This window comes from Notolepis coatsorum (assembly GCF_963971535.1).
Source record: "Notolepis coatsorum genome assembly, chromosome: 2".
Taxonomy (NCBI): domain Eukaryota; kingdom Metazoa; phylum Chordata; class Actinopteri; order Aulopiformes; family Paralepididae; genus Notolepis; species Notolepis coatsorum.
The window spans coordinates 181,185,711-181,207,264 of NC_140166.1; the positions used below are offsets into that span (position 1 = coordinate 181,185,711).

The following is a 21,554-nucleotide window of genomic DNA, read 5'->3' on the forward strand; positions in this document are numbered from 1 at the left end:
AACAGTAAAGGGCAATTGCTAACTTGCTGAAGCTTGCTAACGTCACCTTCACCTTAGTAGTTACGGCAACAAACCAAACAACCAACTTGTCATGACCAGCTAACACACGCTGGCTATCTAACTGTAGTTTATGTCAACCAGCTTCAGTGTGTTTATTCTGTATCCTGTCAGTTTGCAACAATGAGCACTAACGCAGAGAGGAAGTTCGTTAACTTGAGGAAACGTCTGGATCAGTTGGGGTACCGACAGCCGCTGGGGATCGAGACCTTGCCGCTGGTGGAGAAGTTGTTCAGGTGAGGCCCTGACTGTCCACCTGTACCTGTTGTTGCTTTAACGTAGCCCCTTTCGTGACTTTCGGATTGACATGCTAAAAGCAATAGGTTTTGATAGTTTATCAGTGAGCTGGATACAATCCTACCTGGAGGGGAGAGAACAGATGGTGGAGGTAAACGGTACCCTACCCCCCCCCCCCCCCTCACAGTGAGCTGTGGTGTTCCACAAGGAAGCATACTAGGACCGCTACTATTCCTAATTTATGCAAATGTCATGTCGTCAGCTTGTGACTGCAACTTGTTCCTGTTTGCGGACGACTCAGCCCTGCTGGTCTCTGACAAGAACAAGTTACAGGTTGAAAAAGCCCTCAGCTCAGAACTAGGCAAAATCTGCAAATGGCTCGCCGACAACAAACTATCATTACACATGGGCAAAACAGAGTCCATACTCTTCGGTTCAAATAACAAACTCAGCAAGACCGACGGCTTCTCGGTTACAGTGGGTGACAATATTGTCACAAGGAAAGATGAAATTGCCTACCTAGGTTCCATCCTAGAGGCTAATCTTTCCTGTGACAAAATGGCATCCAATGTAATAAAAAAAGTCAACCAACGAACTCTATTCTTGTACCGGATCTCCTCTCTGGTAAACAAGAATACCCTGAAGACTCTGGCAGGAGCGTTCATTCAAGGGTACTACGACTATGCTTGCACCTCATGGTACCAAAGCACCTCAAAGGCACTAAAAACAAATTACAAACATCTCAAAACAAGCTAGTCAGACTACTGCTTGACCTGACTCCTAGAACCCACCTCACCCCGGCCCACTTTGACAACCTAGGATGGCTTAGAGTAGGCGACAGAGTACAGCAACTTGCAATGGGCCTGGTCTACAAGATACACTACGCGACCAAGGTACCCATGTACATGTCAAAATACTTCCCAAAGGTCAGTGAATACCACGATCACAACACCAGAGGGAGCTTCACAAATCATGTTAAACCCAGATTCGGCTCAAACAAGGGACTAAACACGTTTCGCAATTATGCCACATCAATGTGGAACGCCCTACCCAAAGCTGTAAAGGAATGTGAATCACTACCCACTTTCAAAAACACTCTCAAAGAACACCTACAGGAGACTGCAATTCGAAACTGGCCCCTACAAATGTCTTAACCCAGTTGTACAGTAAATTACCAAGTATGGCTTTGTCAGTATTCCAATGTACAGTGTCCCCCCCCCCCCTACCCCAACCACCCCCCCCCCCCCCCCCCTCCAATGTACAGCCCCCACCCACCAACCCCACCCACCCAACCTCCTCCAATGTACAGTTTCTACGTCAAAAGTATATACTCTTTTTCTGGACACTTTTTGTATCACAAACAGTACTGTATTTGCAAATCTGATATGTCATAAATGTATAGATGTAGCAGTACTGTCTATCTGTATGTCATGTATGTCATATATGTTATGATGAATTGAAAATGGGGGACCCTGATGTAAACAAGACGAAAGTCTTTCTCTGGTCTGCATCCCCTTAACAATTGTATGTATTGAGCTGTACTGTACTGTACCCATTCTGCAATCTGTTAATAAACTTTTCAATCAATCAATCAATCAATCGGTTTGCAAGCCTGGGGCTTTTGTGCCCCAGGCTTGCAAACCGAAAGTCACGAAAGGGGCTAGCTTTAACGATGCCCTACCTCGTACATCCCACCATATAATTATAGCATAGTCGAAACAAAGGTTATTTCTTGAATGACTGCGTGCCTTCCTTCCCGCATTACAGAGATTTAGTCCATACAACTGAAAGTTTGCGTGATGCCAAACTGTCAGCTGGGAAGACGGAAAAAGAAGGCAAACACATTGATGCCTTCCTGGAGCCATACAAGACTGAGAATGCCCGTTTGGTGAAGGAGAACAATGAACTACACCTTGGACTTCTTAAACTGAGAGAGGAGAAGGATCGGGTCACCAGAGGTAACAGCCCAGTCTTTGATTGATTGATTGGATGATTGATTGAAAACTTTAATTAACAGATTGCAGAATGGGTACAGTACAGCTCAATGCAGACCAGAGAAAGACTTTCGTCTTGTTTACATCAGGGACCCCCATTTTCAATTCATAATGACATTTATGACATACACAACATACAGATATAAAAATCTAATCTAATCTTCTAATCTAAACTAAACATGACATGTATGACATACATGACATACAGATATACAGTACTGTTACATTTGGGACATACAAGATATGTTAAACAGATCCTAACAGTAAATATATACATACGAGGGGGAGGGAACTGTACATTAGGAGGGGGGTTCAGACATTTACGGGGGCCAGTTTCGAATTGCAGCCTCCCGTAGGTGCTCTTTGAGAGCGGTTTGAAGGTGGGTACGGACTAGGGATTCACATCTTTTTAGGGCTGTGGGTAGGGCGTTCCACATTGATGTGGCATAATTGCGGAACATGTTTAGTCCCTTGTTTGAGCCGAATCTGGGTTGGACATGATTTGTGGAACTCCCTCTGGTGTCGTGGTATTCACTGACCTTTGGGAAGTATAGTGACATGTACATGGGTACCTTAGTGGTGTAGTGTATCTTGTAGACCAGGCCCATTGAAAGTTACTGTACTCTGTCGTCTACTCTAAGCCATCCTAGGTTGTCAAAATGGGCAGGGGTGTGGTGGGTTCTAGGAGTAAGGTCAAGCAGTAGTTTGACCAGTTTGTTTTGTGATGTTTGTAATCTTGTTTTTAGTGCCTTTGAGGTGCTTTGGTACCATGAGATGCAAGCATAGTCGTAGTACCCTTGAATGAGTGCTCCTGCCAGAGTCTTCAGGGTATTTTTGTTTACCAGAGTGGAGATCCGGTAAGAATCTTGTTCGTTGTTCACTTTTTTGATTACATTGGATGCCATCTTGTCACAGGAAAGATTTGCCTCTAGGATGGAACCCACTATGTAATTTCATCTTTCCTTGTGACAATATTGTCACCCACTGTAACAGAGAAGCCGTTGGTCTTGAGTTTGTTATTTGATCAGAAGAGAATGGATTCTGTTTTACCCAGGTGTAATGATAGTTTGTTATCAACGAGCCAGGTGCAGATTCTGTCGAGTTCTGAACTTAGGGTTTGTTCAACCTGTAACTTGTTCTTGTCAGAGACCAGACCAGCAGTCAAATTCTGGTTGAGGAATCGCACTATAGCTATATCCTAAATATAAGCCCTTGATAGTGTTGATTTCACACCCATGACCCCCCCAGTCAATATATTATTGATTGCATAAATTATTTATTCAAGCCATTGTTTTGACATATAGGCTTCCCTGATGAAGACTACACAACTTGTCGACTCTTGGCCTTGACATATTGCTGTCTTCTTTCAGAGCTAAAGGCCTATGTCAGGAAACTTGACCATGAGACGTCTGACCTGAAGTTTCTAAATAACCAGTATGTGCACAAGGTCCGCTGTCTGGAGAAGGACAGCAAGGTCAAAGCAGAACGCATACAACAGCTGCAGGAGAAGAACATGCAAGCTGTGGTGCAGACACCGGGTAAGATGAGGGCCCTAACATATACCCTCTTCCCACTGCCAGTGCTGACCCAGGTTAAAATGCCCTAGCAGACCATGACCAATTTCTACTGGTATTCTTTATTTACATTTATGTTGTATGAACACCGTAGAGAGGAATCTGTGTGAATCAATGTATTTCCTCCAACTATATATCTTGTACAAACATCTCATGTTTTCCTAATTCCTACTTTCATGTGCACGTCACACAACTAATGTACTTGTAGTGGCATGAGATGGTTAGCGTGGCATTTGGTCCGACAACTCGGCTCCTGCTGCTCTCATATAGGTCTTGAGGTGGGTCAGGTTATTCTACCCCCACTTTCAAACTAAAATTGACACAATTCACAACCGACTGGCCAATTCCTCCACCTCCGTTGTCTCTGATCCGGAACCCGACCTCCCCCACCTCCAAATCCCCCACTCTCATCCTTCTCTGCACAGCATCTGACTTATCCACCATCATGACTGGCATGAAATCTTCAACCTGCATCCTGGACCCCATCCCCTCCCCCTTGAGTCAAGGCCTGCCTCCCCTCACTCTCCCCTGATCACTACTATCATAAACTCCTCTCTGTCCACTGGCCTTGTCCCCCCCCCGCTCTGAAACTCGCTGCCATTACCCCTCTACTAAAAAAACCCAGACTAAACACTGACACCCTCAACAACTTCCGCCCCATCTCCAACCTCCTCTGTCTGTAAACAATTCTAGAACGAGCTGTTGCCACTCAGTTAAAATCCCACCTTGAATCCAGTAACCTACGAACCCTTCCAATCCGGCTTTCGCACCAAACACAACACAGCACAGAAACCGCTCTATTAAAGGTTACCATTCACCAATGACATTCTGCTATCTGCTGACTGGTTCCCTCTCCATCCTCATCCTCCTTGACCTCAGCGCCGCCTTCGACACCATCATCTACTCCATCCTCATATCTCGCCTCCAGTCCACCATTGGGATCACTGGCACTGCCCTCTCCTGGATCAATTCATATCTCTCTGACCAGACACCAATTAATCTACACCAACAACTCCAAATCCCCCATTGTCCCAGTCCCCCACGGACCACGGTGTCCCCCAGTGTTCAGTACTTGGTCCCCTGCTGTTCATCCTCTACATTCTCCCACTTGGACAGATCATCCACAGACATGGCCTCCGATTCCACTGCTATGCTGATGACACACAGCTCTACCTTTCCACCAAGACCATCACTGCCGCCACCCACTCCACCCTCATCACCTGCCTTTCTGACATAAAAATCTGGATGCAAAAAAACGTTCTTAAACTCAACTGACTAATCTGAACTACTCATCATTGGAGTAGGGTATATCTGCAGAGCCACAGAGCCCAACGTCTGGGCGGGGCTTCGTGGCGTGGACGTGGCTTGAGTCGGGGCTTCGTGACGTGGCTTGTGGCATGGACCTGGCTTTGCACTACTGAGGATTAGCGGGGGGGGGGGCGCCAAACAGCCTGCAAACTACCTGGCATTCTATCGCCATGCTCTAAGACAAACTCTAACCTTAACCAACTTCGAAAGAGAGCCTAAGCTTAACCGTCGAAAGAACTTGCCGTCACGCTCTAAGACAAACTCTAACCTTAACCAACTTCGAAAGAGTGCCTAAGCTTAACCGTCGAAAGAACTTGCCGTCACGCTCTAAGACAAACTCTAACCTTAACCAACTTCGAAGAGTGCCTAAGCTTAACCAGTGTAGAAACAGGCGTTGGCCAATCAGAGAGCGTCTCTGAGAAATGCGGAGAGCCCCCCCCCCCCCCCCCCCCCCCCATCCGCATGCGCAGTAGTGCAAAGCCAGGTCCATGCCACGAAGCCCCGCCCAGACGTTGGGCTCTGTGGCTCTGCAGATATATGCTATTGCATCATTGGCCAAATTCCCTGACCCGCCCCACCCAGGATTTTTCAGTCGACATCGATGGCTCCATTGTCACCCCCTCCACCCACGTCCGCAACCTAGGTATCATTCTTGACCCCACCCTTTCCTTCCTCCTGCATGTAAACCAGATCACAAAAACCGCCTTCTTCCACCCCAGGAACCTTGCCCGTCTACGCCCCTCACTATCCTTCTCTGCTGCTGAAACACTGACCCATGCACTCATCACTTCCCGACTGGACTATTGCAACAGCATTCTGTATGGCACATCCACCAAAATCCTCAACAAACTACAATACGTCCAAAACTCTTCTGCTCGCATGCTCACCTCCACCTGCCGCTCCGACCAAAATTCTACTCATCACCTTCAAAGGCCTCAACAACCTGGCCCCCTCCTACCTCTCTGACCTCCTTCCCCACCACACGCCTACCCACTGCCTCAGGTCCGCAGATGCTAACCTCCTCCAACCCATCAGGACTAAACTCCGGACCTGGGGTGACAGGGCCTTCGCTGCAGCTGCCCCCACCCTCTGGAACGCCCTGCCCAACCATATCCGTCATGCAGACACCCTGAGAGATGGTCAAGTGTGCGACCATTTTAACTGAGGGATTGTATTTTAATGTATTTATTTGTATGTATTTTAGTGTATTGTAACCTATACTGATTCCTACTGTGTTTTAATTATTGTACTATGTTTTTTAACTGAGGGGTTGTATTTTAATGCATTTATTTGTATGTATTTTAGTGTATTGTAACCTATGCTGATTCCTGCTGTGTTTTAGTTGTTGTGCTCATGTCACCTGCCCCAGAGACTACAGTTGAAAATTAGCCAACTTGGGTAAACTGGCATATTTACAGTCAAATGTTCCTTAATATGCACTGTCTCTGTATTTTAAACCAATAAATACAAAATGCAGACACCCTCTCATAATTTAAAGCCCTAAAACCCCACCTTTTTACCCTTGCCTTCAAGCCTTGAACTCCTTCCTCTCTCACCTTTTATATTTCTTTATAAATATATATATATATATTTTCTACTAAAACTGTATTGTTTATTTTGCTCTATAAAGTGTCTGAGCATTCGGAAAAGCGCTGTACAAAATGTATGTATTATTATTATTATTACCCTCAATTTCTCTGGCTTGATACCTTTCAACAGCTATCACACCCGGGTCAGTGTAAAGACGGCTTTACATTCTCCAGCAGTCTGTTAACTGCATCCTACTTAGTTAGGATCCGTATCCAGCTATTTATTTTCCTTTCTAATTGCCGCTACTACTAGTACTGTAGTAATAATAATAATAGATTCAATTTGTACCGCACTTTATATTCACGAGAATCTCAGAGTGCTACAGGAGATAAAGACAAAAAGTTAAATGAATAAAACAATTAAAATGAATAAAACAATTGAAATGAATAAAACAACCAATGAAATGGAAGAACATAAAAGTAAAATAAAATAATAATAATAAAATGAATAGAAGTAAAAATAAAAGAGAAATTCAGGCAAAAGCCTTGTTAAAAAGAAATGTTTTTAGGCCCCTTTTAAAAGCCTCAACAGATTATGGTGCTCTCAGGTGGATGGGGAGAGCATTCCATAGTCTGGGTGCGCTAGTGGCCGCTTGTCATTCCCTAATAAATTGACAATGCTGCACGATGTATGCAAATGGGGTTCAGATTTTCTTCTACTCGGGTAACAAAAAGTTGTGGATGTTGACAGAGTTGAATGTCTAGGCTGCAGCTGATGTAGTTTGTAAGGTTTATTATCCAAAGAAAATTATGGTTGAGAACAGAACAGTTCTCTTGCGTCTTCCCTATTGCTCCGGTAGGAACAAAATTTCGTAGGATTATAATATATTGTGGGATCGCAAGAAAGGATGAAACGGGAGACGGTAGTCGAGTCTTTCCTTTTACTTCCCAACATAAATTACATACATCCAACGGAGTGCAGAGACGTTTACGTTACTACTTGAAAGTGACAGCAGCCAGCTGACGGGTGACATAATATAGGTCACCAAATACCCACCCCGTTCCCAGAATCCCCAGGCTTAAAGGAGCATTCCTCCGCTCCTCAAGTCCAGTGAATGTCTGCACCAATTGTGCGTGATAAGTGAGTCACCACAATATCTAATATTATACTAAGAAGTGATGTGCCCCTAGTGGTGTGCCCCTAATATTCAAAACATAAATACAATACCATTACCATAAACAATACAACTTCCAATATGTTGGTTTTGGCTTCTACAAGCACTACATTGCATTATTGTTCAAATGTCATTTTATGGTAAACAGAATAGAATAGAAATACTTTTATTATCCCAAGGGAAATTTGACACTGCAAATCGCTCAACATTAAACATTTAGAAAGAACAGGTTAAGAATAACAAAACAAATCAAATTGCCTAAGATAAGAGTAGAATAAAATGGAATAAAATATACAGTAAAAATATACTGAGGTCTACAGTAGGTGTAATATTGCACAGTGCTGTTTCAAAAGTAAGAGTCCAGGAAGATCGTAACTGTCTGCCACCCTCGCTAGGGAGTCCAGCTCCACCCTGACCACGCTACTGGCCTTCCTGACCAGCTTATCCAGCCTGTTTGTGTCCCCTGCTCTCAGTCCGCTGTCCCAGCAGGTCACAGCGTACGTACAAGAAGGCGCCCGCGACCACCGACTCATAGAACATCCTCAACATCCTTGTACAGACATTGAAGGATCTCAGCCTTCTGAGGAAGTAGTCGGCTCTGGCCCTTCTTGTACAGTGCCTCTGCGTGTTTTGCCCTGTTCAGTTTGTTGTCTATGTGCACACCAAGGTATTTAATTGTACTCCTCAACCTGATGGAAACGGGGGTCACAGGTGCACTCCTTCTCCTCCCCAGCTCCACCACCAGTTCCCTGGTCTTCGCCACATTTAGCTGCAGGTGGTTTTTATCGCACCATGTGACGAAGTCCACTACCAGTTCCCGGTATTCCCTCTCGTCACCGTCCTTTATACATCCCACTATCGCAGAGTCATCAGAAAACTTCTGAAGGTGGCAGGACTCTGACGGATAGTGGAAGTCGTTGGTGTAGATGGTGAAGAGGAAGGGAGAGAGGACTGTCCCCTGCGGGGCCCCGGTGTTGCTGACCAGTCTGTCTGACACACAGCTCCGTAGGCTCACGTACTGTGGTCTGCCCGTCAGATAGTCAACAACCCAGGACACCAGGGGGTATACGCAGGACGCGTTTATCACTTCCGCAACGGATTTAGTCGGATTTCGGTTTCCGGGTTCGCCTGATTGGCCGCGACGGCCACGTGACACGCCGTGGAACGCCGCAGCGGCAGACTCGGCAGGCTTGCCGCTGCGCCCTGCTGTGGCGAGACGCTGGAGTTCACTTCCCCTTTCACATCGCGCCACGCTTATGCTGTCTAGCACAGTCTCTAACAGTAAGAAGCATTTTGGATAAAAGTATTCTGTACTTCTGTATGACAACAATGTATGCCTTTCAAATGATAAATGATTAAATGATACACACTGAAATCTATGCTCTCTCATCCTGCTTTCCACAACGCGACAATATTATTAAACAGCAGCTCTGTCATTGAAGTGGGAAAAGTGAGCCGTATTGTATATTAGTACATTGCATAGTATATTGTATATTGTATGGTAACTCAGTTACTTCTATTCTGCATCGAACATTGTACATATGTCTATACTGAACAGCACAGAGCTGCTGTTTAATAATATTGTCGCGTTGTGGAAAGCAGGATGAGAGAGCGTAGATTTCAGTGTGTATCATTTAATCATTTATCATTTAACATTTGAAAGGCATACATTGTTGTCATACAGAAGTACAGAATACTTTTATCCAAAATGCTTCTTACTGTTACTGTTAGAGACTGTGCTAGACAAGATAAGTATGAAATAAAATAGTATAGCATGTAAAATAGAAGTAAAAATAGAGGTCACGCTGTTCAGTATAGACATATGTACAATGTTCGATGCAGAATAGAAGTAACTGAGTTACCATACAATATACTATGCAATGTACTAATAAACAATACGGCTCACTTTTCCCACTTCAATGACAGAGCTGCTGTTTAATAATATTGTCGCGTTGTGGAAAGCAGGATGAGAGAGCGTAGATTTCAGTGTGTATCATTTAATCATTTATCATTTAACATTTGAAAGGCATACATTGTTGTCATACAGAAGTACAGAATACTTTTATCCAAAATGCTTCTTACTGTTACTGTTAGAGACTGTGCTAGACAGCATAAGCGTGGCGCGATGTGAAAGGGGAAGTGAACTCCAGCGTCTCGCCACAGCAGGGCGCAGCGGCAAGCCTGCTGAGTCTGCCGCTGCCGCGGGGGGGTGCCGCGGCGTGTCACGTGGCCGTCGCGGCCAATCAGGCGAACCCGGAAACCGAAATCCGACTAAATCCGTTGCGGAAGTGATACACGCACCCAGGACACCAGAGATATGCTTCTAAAAAATTAAACGAGTACCCATTGTAGGGCTGACCCCTATTAGTCGAATAGTCGACTAATCGATCGAAAGGAGCCGTAGTCGACTGCCAACCTCTTAGTCGAATACAAAAAAATATATATATATTAAATATATATATATTTCTTTATCATTCTTTCCAAAAGAAAAGAGGCCTAGAAGCGTGGCTAACGCTAATGGCACGCATACCAGAGGCTGACAGCCTAAGAAAACAGGCACAGAGGCACTGAAAGAGGATTTCACCCATCTAATGAACACACTAGACAAATATCAAGATGTATCCATCAGTGGACCAATTGCATGCTTTTGCAGAGGACAAGAAGCCTTCCGTTGACTCCTTCAGACATTAAGCACCCCCCACAGCCCAAATGGAATGATAAAAAAAAATTATAATTATACTTTTTTTTCTTTCAAATTCTTTATTTTTTTCATAGTCGACTAATAGTCGACTATCGGCAAATTTCGGCCAATCATAGTCCACTATCCAAATCCTTAGTTGGGGACAGCCCTAACCTATTGTATCCGTTGTGCTTTGATAGGAGGGAGAAAGCGCAGCATTCCTTTCCGACGTCAGAGGATGCAGATTGATGACCTCCCCCCCCCCTCCACCACAACTGCGTATCCTGTGGTGCAGCCTGATGACCCGTACATTGCCGATCTACTGCAGTTGGCTGATGAGAGGTTTACTCTCCTTTTGTAGCTTCTCAGCTCTAGTTTGGGGACAGTAGTGGGAGTCACACAATGGCAATATGGAACATTGCCACGGTTGGCATTTAATCATACCTGCCATACAGGTATTTACAATCATGTGTTTGCAACCAAGAAGTCTGCAATCGAATACTATGAGTATAATACACAATAATTCACTATATTACACTATAATACACTATGATTCACTGGAATACACTATCATTTACTATAATTCACTGTTATACACTAGAATTAACTAGAATACACTACAATTTACTATAATTCATTATAATACACTACAATTTACTATAATACACTAGTATGGGGATAGTATTGAGAGTCACACAATAGATAGAGATCTTTCTATGTATGTGTGATGCATTTATTGATTGTTTGTTTAAAATCCTATTTTCTAGAATCAATGGGCTGCAGGAAAAGATCACAAAAGTAGAACTTGACCTGGAAAGAGCTCAGGGATGTATCAAACACTTAAACACCCAGGTGAGAAACAAATACATGAATTAGAAGAACTTGAAGTTGTAATATGCTTAATGTTCTCATTAAGTTAATCCTGTGTTGCTTTCTTTTTAGTAATACCGTTGTTGTTATTGTTGTTAGGTTGAGGAGCGAGACACAGAGATTGATCGTCTAAATCGTGCACTTGATGGAGGTCGTCCTCATGATGTCATCTCCATAGAGGCTCAGAATATTAGTAATGAGAAAGTGATTGCCCACCTCAACCTTCAGGCAAGTAACATACACTGTGTTGTGGGTTCCTTTTGATATTGTGAACTGTCAATTCAACAATTTTGTTGTCTAAATGAATACCAAAAAAATATATTTAGTCAGATTTCTGAAATATGTGAATATTGTGAATTTGAACGTTTCAGTTTGATAGTATAGTACACTTCCCCACTTTGCACATATCGCACCGTTCTTGCCTGCCTGACCCGAGATATTACTGTTGCCTTGGGTCCACAGATAGAGTACCTGCAGGAGACCAACAGGACCCTGGAGCAGAAGGTAGAGGGGCTGCAGCAGAAGAAACAGGATGCCTCCAGTGAAGTGGCCAATCTGTCCATGAAGAACCAGGAGCTCTGTGACGAGCTGACCCACATAGACCACCTGGCCAAGCAGCTAGAGATGGACAAGGAACATGTGCTGGAGACGGCTGACCTGGAACTACTGGAAGCTAAAGTGAGAAGAGCAGGGAGGGTTATAATTTCAATGTAGAGTCTGTCTGCTTTCTGGATGCCGATGTTGAATCGAACACGACTTTGAGTGAAAATAACTATTTGAAGGTTTGAAACAGGCAGACTCTCTCTCTCTCTCTCTCTCTCTCTCTCTCTCTCTCTCTCTCTCTCTCTCAATTGAATTATATGATATAGTGTCGCTGGGGTGGGGGGTCAAGTTCTTCACAATGGACGTTTATTTGACCGGCTGTGATATTTAGCTAGTGTAGCTAGCATTACATAAATGGCCGTGGACCTGCAAGGGAGGACAATAATAATGGTAATAAATGCGATTTTATATTGCTTTTCTAGAACTCAAAGTCACTTTACACTAAGCGTGGTGGTAGTGAGACAAACAACAGACAAAGTAACACAAACACGCAAGGATGGAGAAGAGATGGGTCTTTATGCGGGATTGGAAAACTCAGAGAGATTCTGAGTATCTAGTGTCTTGGGGAAGAGAGTTCCAGAGCCTGTGAGCTATCCTGGAGAAGAGCTCTGTCCCCAAAACTGCGAAGGTTGGACTTGGAGGGTGGAGAGAAGGGAGGCTGAGGTGGTGTCACGTTTACATACAAAGGAGCCTGACTCTGTCTCACTGCAATGAAGATAAACAGACATTGGTGTTATTGGAGAGAAACCTTCTAACCCACTTTCTCCTCTGTTTTCCCATTAGAAAGAAATCCAAAGACAACTGAAAACCATCGAGGACTTGGAGGATATTATCAACAGAATAAGAAGGGTATGTGTATTACTGGGGGAAACCCAACCTCAGGATTCAGATTCTGCCTAACTACTCTCCTCACACTGCTGCATCGCCCTGGCTTAGTGCCTATGTCCTCAGCCAATCGGAACACTTGTTACGTTAAAAAAAAAACATCTGCCTAACTCACTCGTATGACTTGTGACTGACTTCCGAGGCTCTTTTCCAACAATCTTGAAAAATGACTTAGGCGATTATTGTATGAGGCTAACGATGTTACTCCTGTGCCATATAACAGTTCCACATTTACTGTCTCCAACAGCCCGAAATAAGGGTGGAATATTTCTTTCTTTAACTCATTCAGCGCCAGGGATTTTCCTCATCCTGTTCTAGCTAGGCCACGCTTTAAAGATAGGGGTGCGTCACCTTGTTTGTAGAGCTATATCTACTGTATATTCTATATTATAGCTATGGGGACAATACTATGGTCATTTGACAGTCAGTATCTTCTGTTGAACATGCAAAAAATAATAAATTTGTATACGTATGTACATGTATAGTTATATTATCGTATAGCTTACGCTCTGCTCTCTTGGAACTATCCCTTTATCCAGTCTAATATTGAATAATTTTCTCCACATGCACACACCCATCCGCCTGGCCACACCCACATCCGCTCCTCTACATAAGCGGGGTCGTGGCCACACCATCAGCTCCTTCCCTATTTTCACCACCGTAAAATGCCTGTATACACCACTTTAGTTTAGTGACCGAAATAGTTATTGGAGAAGAGGAGCTGCGTTGACATTATATCTTTGTTTTCTCTCTCACAATTTTTCGAGGAAATACAGCGATAATGTCTTCGCCACCGGAGTGTCTAGAAGATGATGATCATTCTGACCTCCACCGGCACTTCGCATTAGGGGCGCGAGTCGCTGAGCAATCCCCGCCGGCATTGCCTCCGGCTCTGCAGCTGGACACTATGCTTGGGAGGCGGTCGGCTGTGTGGGGGCTGACGGCCTCTCTGGGCGGGTGATGTTTTTTGCGACGCGGGCGCCAGGTGTGTCAGTTGTGGGGGGTCAACGGCACAGCTTACGAAGGTCGGCTCCAGGCTAGGATCCTTTTCGCTGCCCCTTAGCGGCGTGGAGGGGGTTCTAGTCTGATGCCCCACGATAACATTAGCTCCTCCTCAGTGAAGTCGTAGCTTTGTTTTCCTGGGACCGTGATTCCGAATCTGCGGTTCAATTCCCCGGGTCTCTGGACAAACGGATACCCTCTGTCGCCGTGCTGGCCCCGCTTTTCAAGATGAAAAACACCCGGCGCGAGGGAGGTGAGCTTGGTGTTCGTTATGAGAATATCCCAGAGCTCAGGTCGGCTGCAGCCCGCGTACAACGAGGGGCTTGCTGCCGACACCGCTGTGTCTGGTAAACACCGTTCTGAACAGGGGCGTGTGTTGCCTTTTCCCTTTTTTCTTCGGATAAGAAGAGGAAAAGACAGCGGCTGTCTGAAGTGTTTTCTCACGTTGTACAGCTTTCAGTAGTAGCTGCTTAGTTTGCTTCTGCGTTAGCTAGTGGCTAGCAATAGCCGGTATGAGCTAACTCTTAGCCAGTTAGCTGTTTAGCTATGACGTTAGCTGGCGGCTGCGCTCGGCTGGGAACGTTAGCTTGATGCTATCAGTTAGCCTAGAGTTAGCTGTTTAGCTTGTGCTACAACCATTGGCGCTAGCCGTGAGAATACGTGTTACAGCCTTTCGTCCTGCGTTCATTATAATAACTTTATTTGTATAGCACTTTTCATACAGAGGTTGCAGTTCAAAGTGCTTCACAACAGTAAAAAATACAGGCATAAGCGAGCATAAAAAGATAGACAGGTAGAATCACAGTGTTTCACATTAGGATCTAGCATCCCAATAGGCTCTCCGCTTACAGTTTTCAGTAACACAATAGTAAAAATAGTTTAAAATGATTCAGTTTAAAAATAGTCAAAAAATTATAAAATAGAACGGACATAAAAAATACAGGCATGAGCGAGCATAGCAAGATATGGCAAATCACAGTGTTTCACATTAGGATCTAGCATCCTAATAGGCTCTCTATTCAGTAATACTGCTGTAATTCATGAACAAATAATCACAGTGTTTCACATTTGGATCTAGCAAATAATAAGAATAGTTTAAAATGATTCAGTTTAAAAATAGTCATCAGTAAGAAGTAAAAAGTGCAATAACCGACACATGAATTTGATAGGCAGTGTATAAGAGTAGGCAGGGTAAGAATAAATACAAGTTGTGTCAGGATATCCCTGATGTTTCCTCTTGCCACTAGGTGGTAGCAGATATCTATCAGTGAAATGCCTGAGCAAAGAGATAGGTTTTAAGCTGTCTTTTAAAGATGTCTAGCGAGTTGGCTTCCCTGATGTTTTGGGGTAGTTTGTTCCATAGTTTTGGGGCATAGTTGATAAAGGCTGCATTACCGATCCTCTTTTGACTGCTTCTGGGAGCCTCTAGTAGTCCAGCAGCTGATGATCGCAGTGTTCTTGCTGGTGTGTAATTTATTGGAGTGTTGGCGATGTAGCTAGGTCCCTGTCCATTTAGAGCTTTGTATGTAAGGAGAAGGACCTTAAAGTCAATTCTAAATGTTACAGGAAGCCAGTGTAAAGCGGCTAAGACTGGACTAATGTGCTCTCTCCTTTTGGTTCTAGTTAGCAGTCGGGCTGCAGAGTTTTGGATTAGCTGAACCCTCTCTGTGGTTTTCTTAGGGAGACCCGTGAAAAGTGCATTACAGTAGTCTAACCGGCTAGATATGAATGCATGAATTAGCTTCTCAGCATCGTTCTGATTAATAAATGGTCGTACTTTTGCTATATTTCTGAGATGGAAGAACGATGTTTTCGTCACTTTGCTAATATGAGAATTGAAGGGGGTTAGTCCCCCCAGGTTCTTTATTAATGTTTCTTTTTTAGTTTTGGAGCCGATAATTAGAATTTCAGTTTTGTTCTCGTTTAGTTTCAGGAAGTTCTTACTCATCCATTTATTTATTGCCAGTAAGCAGTCTGTAATGGAGCTAATCGCTGTATCATTTGGTTCAGCAGATATGTACAGTTGTGTATCATCCGCATAGCTATGGAAATCTACATTATGTTCTCTGATGATATCACCCAGCGGTAACATGTAAAGGGAGAAGAGTAAAGGACCTAAGCAACTCCCTTGTGCAACTCCATAGTTGTTGTCGTATATATCAGACATGTGATCTCCTAGTTTAACATAGAATTTCCTCCCTCTGATGTATGTTTTAAACCAGCCCAGCACATGGTCTGAGAAACCGACATGGTTTTCAAGACGATCGATTAGAATATCGTGATCGATTGTATCAAATGCTGCACTGAGATCTAACAGGATAAGGATGGAGATCTTATTCTCGTCAGAGTTTAGTCTGAGGTCACTGATTATTTTGGTGAGGGCAGTTTCAGTGCTATGATATTTTCTGAATCCTGACTGAAATTCTTCTAAGATGTTGTTTTCTTCAAGAAAGGAATTTATTTGAACTGAAACTATCTTTTCAAGTACTTTACTAATGAATGGTAGGTTGGATATGTAAGGGATAATGTATAGCTACGAGGTCATTGTCGCAAAATAATTGACCGACACGTAGTTTAAAATACCGAGCCGCTTCGGCGAGGTGTTTTAAACGTCAGTGAAGGTCAATTATTTTGCGACAATGACCGAGTAAAGCTATACATTATCCCGCTTATTACATGGCTAACTTACTAACAATATACCTAATTCATTTGACAAATCGCAGTTGTTCTGTGGCTCTGTCAGCCCAAATAAAGTGATTATTATTATCGTGGGCAGCCTGCCTCTGTTCTGGCTCCGCTGTGTTCTGGCTCCGCTCGTCGCTCCGCCCCCTGTCATCGCCGGCAGCAGAACACCGCACTGAAACAGTGTGTGTCAGTGGGCTTGATTGCGAACAGCTGCGCACTGCGGTCATTATTGAAAAATCTGCGGCCATTATTGAAAAATAATGACCGCTGTCGGGGGGCTATTGACCAATCACAAGCAAGCATTTTGGCGTATGTGAAAACGCCATGTAATAATGGACGATAATTTGCCATTTCATTACTATCCAAGTTAGGTTTTTTTAGTAATGGCTTTACAACTGCTGTTTTAAAGGCATCCGGGAAAATACCAGTCCTAAGGGAAGTGTTTATGATATCTAGCACAGGGCTTGAAACACTATTAAATACCCGTTTGAAGAAAGCTGTAGGTATAGGGTCAATGTCTGAGGTGGAGGAGTTACATTCTGAGACAGTTTTGCAGAGTACATCTAATGTGATGCATGTGAAACTTCTCATGGTTACATTGCACGGTTTGCCGCAATCAGCTTTATTTCCATCATGAGTAATGCTGGCCCTGATCAAGGTTATTTTGTTGTTAAAGAATAGTGCAAGTTCTTCACACTTAACCGTTGATGACTGAGGAGGTGTAGGTGTAGGGGCAGTAGGGCGGGCCATACTTTTTTTTTTTTGGAAAATCAATCGAGTGGGGTGTCTAAAATATGTGTTCTTTTGTGGGGAATTCAAATACGGGATTATTTTTCTAATCGGATAACTCCTACCTACATTGTTTTGGATTTCAAAATGGCCGATTTGACCATTTTTCACCCCTTGGCCATACATGGATGCCAACATGAATCTGAAGGAAATCCTAACATGCAAGGTGTCTAAATGATGTGTTTCTTAATGGGGAATTCAAATATGAGTTCATTTTTGGGATAGGATAACTCTAACCTACATCATTTTGGATTTCAAAATGGCCGATTTTACCATTTTTCACCCCTTGGCCATACATTGATGCCAACATGTATCTGAAGGAAATCCTAACATGCAAGGTGTCTAAATGATGTGTTTCTTAATGGGGAATTCAAATATGAGGTCATTTTTGGGATAGGATAAATATAACCTGCATCATTTTGGATTTCAAAATGGCTGATTTTACCATTTGAACCCATTGGTATTGTATTACAAAATTGCAAAGATAAAACATATATGGGAAATCATTTATAATGACAAAGCCATCAAATGTATTAACAAGTTAACTGTATATAACTGGATACAACTCCAAAGATCAATAACAATAATACTAACAATAATAAATTGTATTTGTAATGCACACAAACACCTAAGTGCTAAATCTCGATCTCCTGACTTCTTGAACTTTGCCAGATTCCAATATCTTGATTGGACTCATTCTTGGATGGCAAGATCTCCTACTGTACTGCTTTAGCCACCAACCTACAAACACAAACTTAAAGTCAACGTCAGCCATAAATAGGTGAGCTCTTTCCAGAACTACTCAGCAGAAACCTCTGTAACCATTTTAACAAACGTCTCAATGTATTGAGAAAATCCATGGGGCTCCATCAATCCTCTATCTTCTTAAAACATTGGAAAGGCAGGGGATGGAAAAGAAGGCAGAGAAAAGGAGAAGGGGCAAAGAAGAAAGCTTTGCAGCAGCAGACAAGGTTGCCAGGAAGGATGTTGAGAGCTTCCTTACAGTCCCTGAAGTTGAGCTCATTCCTGAAACTGACCCTGCAGCTTCAGCAAAGCTACGGAACAATTATGACGAGATTCCAAACATCGCCCTTGCTAGTGTAAGGTATGGCATAGGTCTAAGGCCAACTACAGCTATAGCAACTGCAGCTCTGATTGATGCAGGACTCATCTTAGAAGATGACACAAGTAAAGTGATTGATAAGAACAAGGTTAAGAGAGCACAAGAAAAGTTGATGCAAGAGCTGGGGGAAGAGTTTGAGGAGAAGTGCAGGGAGGAGGGGGGGATCTCCTGTATCCTCTTTGATGGCCGGATTGACATGACCAATGTGATGATGGAAGCTGAGGGCAGTGACCAATCTTTTCCTGCAAAGATCAAGGAAGAACACTATAGTGTTGCTAGTGAGCCTGGCAGCAACTATCTGTTCCACTTTACACCAGAGAAAGCAACTAAAGAGGAGTCCCATGCAGAGAAGATTGCTAAGGTCCTGTTTGCCTGGCTGAAAGAGAGAGGTTCTGATAAGACCTTGTGGGCCATTGGAGGAGACTCGACCAATGTCAACACTGGAGTGAAGGCAGGTGTAATGCGGAAGCTGGAGCTGCACCTAGGGAGAAAGCTGGTCTGGTTGGTGTGCAACCTGCACACTGGTGAACTTCCACTGCGCCGTCTCATTGTTGAAGTTGATGGGGCTACTCTGTCAGACAACAAATTGTCTGGGCCAATAGGACAGCTCCTTGATTCTGTTACAGACTTGGAGATCAATCCTAACTTCACCAGGATCTTTCTTGGCCCTCCGCTGATCAAGCTGCCTGAGAAGATCATTCAAGATCTCTCAACTGATCAACACTATGGCTATAAGCTGGTCTGTGCAATCAGGGATGGAGTGCTTTCTGCAAGGCTGGCTCTGCTGGAGATTGGACCGGTAAACCACAGCCGCTGGCTCACCACAGCAAACAGACTCCTCAGGCTCTGGGTGTCAAAGCATCAACTTAAAAGAAAGAACCTGAATAATCTACAATGCATTGTGGAATTCATCATTGGAGTGTATTATCCATGTTGGTTCAACATGAAGGTCAAGCACTCCTGGATCGAAGGGCCTAGGCACATCCTGTTTCAGCTGGACTGCCTCAAGTCTCAGAGGAAGGAGGTGCTGGATGTTGTGATGCCAACTGTAAGAAGATCTGCTTGGTATGCCCACAGTGAAGCCATCCTCCAACACTGCTGTGCTCTGAGGATCAAAAAGAGAGAATTGAGGGGGTGGAGAGAATCCTGGCCATCAGGGGAGAGGGGGATCCAGACACTCAAGCTGGGAGACTCCTGTGTCAGGATCAGAAGAACACCTCACATCAATAGTGACGCTTCCAGCATTGGTGGCTTAATCAGCTGGTCAGAAGATTTGTCAGAGCCACCTCTCACCTGCTCCCTAAGCACCTCCGAGGTGAAGAACTTAATCAACACCCCCATGGAGGTTCTCGACTGGCCTTGCCACACACAAAGCATCGAGAGGGTTGTTAAAATGGTGACTGAGGCCTCTGCTAAGTACTTTTCACAAGAAAAAAGGGATGGAGGGATCAGGGCTCAGGAGACCAGCAGGAGGCTGATGTCCAAGAATGAATCCAAGCAGGACTTGTGCAACCTGATCAAATTTAAGAAGATAGAGGATTGATGGAGCCCCATGGATTTTCTCAATACATTGAGACGTTTGTTAAAATGGTTACAGAGGTTTCTGCTGAGTAGTTCTGGAAAGAGCTCACCTATTTATGGCTGACGTTGACTTTAAGTTTGTGTTTGTAGGTTGGTGGCTAAAGCAGTACAGTAGGAGATCTTGCCATCCAAGAATGAGTCCAATCAAGATATTGGAACCTGGCAAAGTTCAAGAAGTCAGGAGATCGAGATTTAGCACTTAGGTGTTTGTGTGCATTACAAATACAATTTATTATTGTTAGTATTATTATTATTGATCTTTGGAGTTGTATCCAGTTATATACAGTTCACTTGTTAATACATTTGATGGCTTTGTCATTATAAATGATTTCCCATATATTTTTTATCTTTGCAAATTTGTAATACAATACCAATGGGTTCAAATGGTAAAATCAGCCATTTTGAAATCCAAAATTATGCAGGTTATATTTATCCTATCCCAAAGATTACCTCATATTTGAATTCCCCATTAAGAAACACATCATTTAGACACCTTGCATGTTAGGATTTCCTTCAGATTCATGTTGGCATCCATGTATGGCCAAGGGGTGAAAAATGGTAAAATCGGCCATTTTGAAATCCAAAATGATGTAGGTTAGAGTTATCCTATGCCAAAAATGAACTCATATTTGAATTCCCCATTAAGAAACGCATCATTTAGACACCTTGCATGTTAGGATTTCCTTCAGATTCATGTTGGCATCCATGTATGGCCAAGGGGTGAAAAATGGTCAAATCGGCCATTTTGAAATCCAAAACAATGTAGGTAGGAGTTATCCGATTAGAAAAATAATCCCATATTTGAATTCCCCACAAGAAAACACATATTTTAGACACCCCACTCCATTGATTTTCCAAAAAAAAAAAAGTATGGCCCGCCCTATAGGGGCAGTGTTGAGTAGTACATTAATAGTGGAAAAGAGGATTCTGGAGTTTCCAGCATTTTCTGTAATGATTTTAGAGAAGTAATCTTTCCTTGCTAAGCGGATGGTTTTATTATAAGCAGTTAAAGCTACCAATGGACTTAAAGTTCATTGGTGCAGGTAAGGTGTCCATTGGACATTACCCCACTCTTCCTTCCTCCCCCTCCCGAATGTTTTTAGTTAATAACGATGTCTTTGTTTAACAAAACATATGTTACTTCACTACATTTGGAGATACGACGTGTGGTGTGAAGATTGTCTTGGTCGCTTTGTATAGGTTAGGTTAGCGTTGGCCAAGGCTTATGTCTTCTCTCTACCTAAGAACAGCGTTGTTTTTTACGTTAGTAAAAATGAACTGGGTTTTTGTTATGATGAGAAGTTGTGTGTTCATGTAACGTTTAGACAACGTGGCTGAGCCCACAACCGGCTGGGTGTTACCCTACAATGCTGTGCATAGTGGCATATGATCGAGGGCTGAGTCCCTCTCTTAGCTTGTTATTCTTTACTTGAGGGTAATGATGAAAATAACAAGTGGCAAG

At 43.5% G+C, this 21,554-nt stretch overlaps 1 protein-coding gene across 1 annotated transcript in view; it reads left to right on the forward strand.

Moving 5' to 3' along the window:
• Positions 1 to 21,554, forward strand: part of cep135 (centrosomal protein 135) — a 79,674-nt gene that overhangs the window by 298 nt on the left and 57,822 nt on the right. The window contains exons 2-9 of the mRNA XM_084307429.1: positions 172 to 293; positions 2,062 to 2,252; positions 3,659 to 3,826; positions 10,755 to 10,896; positions 11,322 to 11,406; positions 11,524 to 11,656; positions 11,891 to 12,102; positions 12,811 to 12,876. Of these exons, the coding sequence (XP_084163555.1) occupies positions 181 to 293; positions 2,062 to 2,252; positions 3,659 to 3,826; positions 10,755 to 10,896; positions 11,322 to 11,406; positions 11,524 to 11,656; positions 11,891 to 12,102; positions 12,811 to 12,876 (1,110 nt within the window). The 5' untranslated portion in view covers positions 172 to 180. The remainder of the gene's footprint in view (positions 1 to 171; positions 294 to 2,061; positions 2,253 to 3,658; positions 3,827 to 10,754; positions 10,897 to 11,321; positions 11,407 to 11,523; positions 11,657 to 11,890; positions 12,103 to 12,810; positions 12,877 to 21,554) is intronic.